This window comes from Punica granatum, chromosome 6 (assembly GCF_007655135.1).
Source record: "Punica granatum isolate Tunisia-2019 chromosome 6, ASM765513v2, whole genome shotgun sequence".
Classification (NCBI taxonomy): Eukaryota; Viridiplantae; Streptophyta; class Magnoliopsida; order Myrtales; family Lythraceae; genus Punica; species Punica granatum.
Window position 1 is genome coordinate 5,409,138 of NC_045132.1, and position 7,205 is coordinate 5,416,342.

The 7,205-nt window shown below is 39.3% G+C and overlaps 1 protein-coding gene across 1 annotated transcript; it reads right to left on the minus strand.

Annotated features, from left to right (window-relative positions):
* Positions 1–3,124: 3,124 nt before the first annotated feature.
* LOC116211607 (zinc finger CCCH domain-containing protein 30-like) lies at positions 3,125–6,889 on the minus strand. Its single transcript, XM_031546061.1, has 4 exons — positions 6,572–6,889; positions 4,816–4,995; positions 4,573–4,697; positions 3,125–4,474 (listed from the first exon to the last, which is right to left on the minus strand). Exons 1-4 carry the CDS (start codon positions 6,629–6,631, stop codon positions 3,457–3,459), a joined length of 1,383 nt encoding a protein of 460 aa, XP_031401921.1. The 5' UTR covers positions 6,632–6,889; the 3' UTR covers positions 3,125–3,456.
* Between the last annotated feature and the right edge of the window lie 316 nt (positions 6,890–7,205).

A 7,205-nucleotide genomic window follows, 5' to 3' on the forward strand; every position in this document is an offset into this window, starting at 1 on the left:
GTGTTCAAGAAGTACGATGCGACTAGGAGAAAGGTAAAATGGGCAATGGAGCTCAGCCAGTTCAACATTGACTATACACCGAGGACGGCAGTCAAACCTCAAGCCTTGGCAGATTTCATCAACGCAGCCACTGGTGGGGACATAGAGCCTCCGCAACCAGACAAGACAACCTACAAATGAATGATGGATTTTGATGATTGATGGGTCCTCCACAGTGAGGGCAGGAGGTGTTGGCTGTGTAGTCCCACTAGAGGGAGACTCGCTGAAGTATGCCTTCGTATTGACTTTCCCTGCCACCAATAATGAGGCGGAATATGAGGCATTCATCATAGGCCTCGTGATTACTAAAGGGTCTAGAGTTACAAAATTGCATGTAAAGCGTGACTCGCTACTGATCATGAACCAGGTGTTGGGGGAGTGTAAAGCCAGGGAATTAAATACGTGGAGTGAGCAATCTGAGTTAAGAAATCAGCAAAGATTCTATCTGTTGAATAAGAAGTTGGTTCCTAATCCTGCAAGATCTTCTAGTATTTATAGATTTTCCTCCCTCCTTGGTGGTTGCAAATATACTTTCTGATCATTTTAGAACGTTGGCTCCTTGTTAACTGCTTTCAACTGTAATCATGTCTCCACGTGATAATTATCCAAAGTTTTGACCCGGTCCACGTCGAATAATCTTTATTTCCTTGATCTAAACTGCCTAGTAATCGCGACTCAAAGACGACACCGTGACTACTCAGATTTTGAGACAGTCGTGATTCGGATACGATGTCGTCACTATTCAGATTCTATGAGACAATCAGTCACAGAATCTGAGTCATGCAGCGCCATGCACACATCTAATTTCTGCTTATTCACAGTCTCAAAATCTGGATTTGCTTGTTGTGTCAAAAGTGACATCGTTCTTATGGGGTTCCACTAATATTACGTTGATAACTCAGACTTTCATAATTTGCGAAGATGCTCCCGACACGCCTAATGACCTAATTGGGTCACGTGGTGAGGCTTTGAAATTATTTTATTCTAGTAACATGCACGTAGCGCAAGTTACGCTCTAGTTACTACAAATTGGAGAAGGGAGTAAGTTTGTCTAAATTTTCTCTGCCAAAAATATCCATAAAGAAATATGAAGGTGATTGGTCACCATTATATAAGTGAAAGTTAAAGAGAGATTATGCAAATTTAAATTATTTTGTAAGCAACTCTCAAATACTCTAACAATTCTCTATCTCCCCCTCTCTCATCTCTTCCTTACTATCCTCCACCATTCTCTTTTATTTCTATTTCCTCAACACAATAATATATCATTTTTTCTATTAACTTTTCAATATCGGTAATTTGGCAAGGTAAATATATGTAGCATTTGATAATAAATTATATATATAATCCACGAAAATAATAAATAATATTTCACATTGGTTTAATTTCAAATTAAAATTGCCTTTGATTTTGTGTATAGCTCAGGACATGCTCTAGTTTTTATGATGTTAAAAACTTTTCTTGAAATGCCACTCCTTATTTAATATTGGAAAAAAGAACACTTTTAGTCCTCAACCCGCTTTTGCCATTTTGGTCCTAAACCTTTTTTTTTGTCGTTCTCATCATCAACCTTTCACTTTTTTACCACTTTAGTCCTCCTTCCCTTAAAAATTCATTTTCCGTCCAAAAAATATTTTCAAAAATAATATAATTTTCAAAAATAAAAAGAAATTACAAAAGTTCTTTTAATTAAAAAAAAAAGGAAGGATATCGACAGTGAAAGGGGAGGGGCGATACGGAGCCCTTGCCGACAATCCCAATTAGGGGGGTGGTGGTCGCCGACAAGGCCATTGCCCCTCCCAAATCAGGATCCCAAGAACCCTAAAACCAGGATCCACTAGGATCCAATTTGGGAGCGGCCATGGCCACCGGTGAGGCCTCCACCTCCCTCAACCTCGATTTGTTTTTTTTTTTAAATGTAAAATTTGAGCAATCCATGTTGGCGACCACCACTACCATGTTGGGGTCATTGATGATCACCCGATTGGAGGATGGTTGTCGACAAGCGCCCCCACCGCCCCAACAACACATTTTTTTGTAATTTTTAATTTTTGAAAATTATATTATTTTAAAAAATATAATTTGGACGAAAAATGTATTTTCTATAGGGAAATTGAACAGGGGTAGTAAAGTAATAAAAAAGCAAAAGGCTGAGGATAAGAATGACCGAGAAAAAGGTTTAAAACAAAAATAGCAAAAGCAACAAATATTGAGGATCAAAACTGTCTTCTTCTTCTTCTTCTTTTTTCGTTTAATATACTTTGTTTCAATGTGTTTCTTACAACCGCACCTTTACAGCTTAAAAAGAAAAAGCGAGGAGACATTGAAGGCAAGGCTTGAAGTTAAATTGAGAGATTTTCATCTCCTGTTTCTTTATTTATTTATTTTTTTCAATCTTTTTTCTATAGATTTATAATCTCCTTTTTAATTGAAAAGAAAAATAAAATGCACATTTATAATACCAACCTACTCAGCGGGCGTAACCTAAAGCCTTGTAACGGTAAAAGATCAGCCTTGTTAGGTAAAAGATAGTTGGGAATTAATATCCGGAGGCGTCGGATATTAATTCCCCTAAATGCTCATGTCGAGATTAGTTTGGCTAGAAGCTCGATGCATTCGTCTTTGGCTGCGAAACGCACCTAGTATTAAATTTGCCATAGTTCGTTCTTCTATTCTTTCTTTCTTTTTTATACTTCAAGCTTCTTCTTGTTTTTTTTTTTTTTTGCCTTTTTTTTTGTGTTCTCTAATATTTAGAAATTCAACGAATCCCGACCAATTTAGTTCAAAACGCGTTTACCATCTCAATAAACTATATTGTCATGTTACAATCCTTTAAAATACCATAATCTTTACATTCATTATGAATAAAAATGCCATAATATTTATTTTAAGTTCGTGATGAATAGAGATATCAATGACGGAAAGATTTTCTTTTTCCGGTGAACAATTACCGAAAGGCCTTAACCAAGATACCGCCCATCAATTTCGTAATCTATTCAAATATGTTGTCTCAATTTCCAATTTCATTATCTTTTTTCCTCTTTTTTATAAGTGAATTTACAATTTCAATATATTACTAAAATCCTGCAAGTTTCGAAAATAAAAAAGGTTAACATTAGGTGGATAATAAAAAAAAAAGAATCAAATAATTTCCGCATTGTCCATATCTTTTGACCCTAATTAGTGGAGCTTTTCCCTCTTCCAATTCAATCTCAATAACCATTGCGCTCATTGCTAAAAGCTCTGTACCCTCTCAAACTATCAACCTTTTGCTCTGATCGGATCGCGGCTTTACCGTTTTATATTCGACTGAGTCAACTGGTTTAGAGGTTGCAATCGAGTTATCAAACCATAGTGTAAATCTTTAATGGAGTCTGACTCAGCTCCACTTTCACCGTCCAGTAACCTCGACCACTATTACCTACCCATGATTTCATCGCCCAACCTCATCCTCTTTGCACTCGGTTCGTCCATCAAAGTACCAGTCCGCCACTGGGGCAGGATAGGCCCGTGCTGGAATGGGCAATTAGAGCCCCTCCGGCACCCCTGTGGGCTGTTATAGAACATGCAATGCTTCTGCTGATGCTGGCGTTTAGGGGTCATTTCCATGGGTTTTAGTTTCTGATGATCTGAAATCGAGTTGTCCAGGGGATTCTGAATTCCATTGATTTGAACCATGTCCTGTTGTGTTTCTACTCCATGTTGCCTTATAAGGTTTTTATAGTAGTCGATTCCTTTCACAGGCTGTGGTTTCGCAGCTTCAGCAGAGGACACCGGGGCAGGAATTGGAGCAACCACAGGGGTTAGATTCATCGGGTTGGTCTTGGTGAAGGGGACTGCTGATCTTGAAAATGGAACCTGACCATTAGCGTGAGCAGTAACAGGAATAGGAACCGAAACCAGACCTGGAGCATGAGCGGTTTTGATCAGATCCGAACCATAAGATGGAATGTCCAGCTTTCGCCCTGAGGGAGCTTGAGGCATGTCCAGCTTTGGCGCTTTGATGTCCGGAACTGGCAAGGAAACTGTCGGATTTAACTTGGGCAAAGAGAAGCTCCCCGCAGAATTTTTCATTAGCTTCTCAACCATCTTCGGGTCGCTGAGGATCTTGATGAGCAAATTCGTGTCGATCATGCTTCCCCGCTCAGTGCTCTTGAGGAGAACAGTTAACGCTGCAGAAGCAGCAGCAGCAGCAGCATCAGTGCCTGCGGTAGCCACCACCGTCAGCTTCGGGGGAGATGTCTTCTCAGTTGGTGGGGGGACTCGTTTACGAGTTTCGGGCTCTGAAATTTGACGGGCTTCAGGGGCACAAGGTGGCAGCTTGAGGTGCAGTTGCGGATCAACAGTCTCGACTTCCTCAATGGGAATTATCGGTATTACCGGAGTTAGGTTATCATTGAATCGTTCTGCTTGAGCTTCCAAAGAAACAGACGGACTACAAGGAAGATTATGGCAAAAAAGTTAAATACAGAAATGAGAAGAAGAACTGAAGTTTGATTCATAGACTTAAGAGAACAAAGAAAATAACCCAACCTAGATGGGATTGAGGATGAACGAGGATAAACTGATTCTAGCTCTTTCGATTCTCTGAGAAGTTGGGCTCCCACCTCTTGACTTTCTTCACTGGCTGCAACACGCCAGTTGGGGTTTACAGCAAACTACAGCAATGACAATAATTTGATCAATCAATAAAAGACTAAGGCCGAGACATGAGTATATAACCCCAAAAGGAAACAAACACAAAACAGAGAGTGAAATTAGAAATCTATTACTTACTTTGGGAGGAGAACTCCACTTGACGGCAGGGACATGGGAAACCTGTAATGTGGAACATCCAAACCCAGGGGGCAGACAATTGGGTTGGAGACCATCTGCATATGAATTGCATGATGTGTGGATCTGAACATGCTTGAGTCCAACACTGGAAGCAGGATCGTCTTTCTTGAAGAGAGCAACCTGTTCAAAGACGAAAGAACTAGTCAACAACTGCTGTCATCATTGATTAAACATTATAGGCTCAGGAAATCAGGATAAAAAGTTCGAAAACAGAATACGAAAAGCAGGCTCCATGCATGGATGGGGATAAAATCAACCAAAAAAAGGGGATAACAGCTACGATAGTTTGGCACAGCTCCACAAGTGTTCCAGAAATCTGCTTCACTATCAACTAAATAGAAATACGACATAACTAAATAAGATAAGACATTTTTGCGGCTTTAAGTCTCTAGCTACACCAAACTGATGCCTTTTATGTATCTCGAATCTCTCATGCCAATCAGTTCTAGATGGCTTAAACTAAAACAGAATTATGGTAAATTATTATACTGAACTGATGCCTTAAAAATTTAAAGCACATCGTGGCGGCATGCTGTATTGTCATAGATCGCTATAATCTTAAGCAAGAGAAGTCTAGTACAACAACACATGCGACAATAAAGGCAATCTGCATATACCACACTTGACAAGTCATACACAACGACAAACTTTGTGACTTAAGTCAATTAATGTTCCTTATATCACATTATCCAAAAGGGGAAAAATATATATGCATATATTCTAGATGAACTCCACAACTAGCTCTATCCACAAATATACCAGAAAAGAAACTACAGTAATAAACCTATCCCCTTCGCCCAGAGCTTTCAATCTAAGAGTTTCACCTATTTCCCTTTATCCTTCTCCAGAACAAGAACTCTGCAACATCACATGGCAGTCAGATACTTCATCAACCTCATAACGCTGCATTTTTGTCTAGTGCCCTTCGAGGGTAACACATGATTTACCAGTCGGCCTTGCTCGTACATATGGAATGAGCCCCAAATCCGACACAAGTTTAGAAATCTTAACCTCGAGTGTATATTAGAAAGGACTCCTTGTTTTGTTTTATTGGGTGGCTTAAGGCAAGATTTCACCACTCTTTTATGCAAACTTGATCATAGCTAAAGGCAAGATTTCCTTCATTCAGCACAATTCTTATACTAACAAACAATACCAGAAAACAGCCACACGAATTGCAAGTTCCAATTTTCGGTATATAATGACCTGAAAAGCTTAACCTTGTTGGATTTAACTTGTTCTTGTTCCTCCTCCATCGCCCATAAATATGACAACTTTCAATAATCTAAAAGATACCCAACAGGGAATTCGATTCGCCTCATTGATTACATCCTTGCACAAAACAAATAAACCATCTTCCACTGATTCAACTGAAAAATTCACTAAAAGAACAATCTTTTCTTAAAACCAAAGTTCCCCGTTGAATCAAAACGGGAAAAGGAATCAATGGGTCCGGCGTAAATTCCTTCAGATCGACTCAAACAGGAATCGAACCGACAGAAATCTCACATTCATTAGTTTTATACTGAAATCTTTCAATCAATCTGTACGGAGTACCGCTCACCAACATCAGCCAAACTAATATAAATCCAATTAGTCAGTGTATATAATATGATCAGATTCAACTTATGCTCGAAATCGATTGCGCAGAGTATGTTTACGAGATCGAAAGTTTTCATTTTCTTTAGGTAAATACCTGACAAAGATTAACCCCCGGAGCCCACGAGACCCGTTTCGATTTCATCGATCGCTTCATCGTGTCTTTCTTAAACACAACTCCGTTTCTTAAAAAATCAAAGATATCAGCGGCCGGAGGAGCGAACAGAAAACCCTAGAGAGAATTTAAGGAAACGAAACCCTAGAGGGCCCGATTGCGTCGCAGAGAAGAAAGGAAGGTAATGGGAGGGGAAGAAGGGCAAGGAGGAGAACGGACGCGGCGTTCCACGCGATGACGAGGTTTCGCCGCTCCCTTTGACAGTAAAATTAGTGGTGGCGGACAAAGGGGAGTAGGGGGGAGGGCCCATTTATAGTGAAGGAAGATTCCAGGCGTGCCTGGGATATCTATCTATCTACCGTCACATGTACGATATAAGTAACAAATAAATTCATAATTATAATCTTTCCTAATTCTCTCGAATGTGTGGCGAGTTTTTTTTTTTTCCTTTTATTGTTACCAGTTTTTTTCCGTGCGATCGTGTTGTTAGTTAGAGTTCCCTTTTAGATGGATTTTTTTTTTAAATGATGATATCACGATCACAGTTGAAATGTTAGTTAAGTTATATATATTGATAAATTGAGAATATTCAAATATCAATATATACAATAACAAA

What these genes read in the sequence shown, in the direction of transcription:
- LOC116211607 (XM_031546061.1), bottom strand. Translation starts at nt 6,631, where the DNA reads ATGAAGCGATCGATGAAATCGAAACGGGTCTCGTGGGCTCCGGGGGTT. An exon ending in CGGGGGTTAATCTTTGTCAG is followed by an intron (nt 4,996 to 6,571) that starts GTATTTACCTAA and finishes GTCTTTGAACAG; the next exon opens with GTTGCTCTCTTCAAGAAAGA. An exon ending in AGTGGAGTTCTCCTCCCAAA is followed by an intron (nt 4,698 to 4,815) that starts GTAAGTAATAGA and finishes TCATTGCTGTAG; the next exon opens with TTTGCTGTAAACCCCAACTG.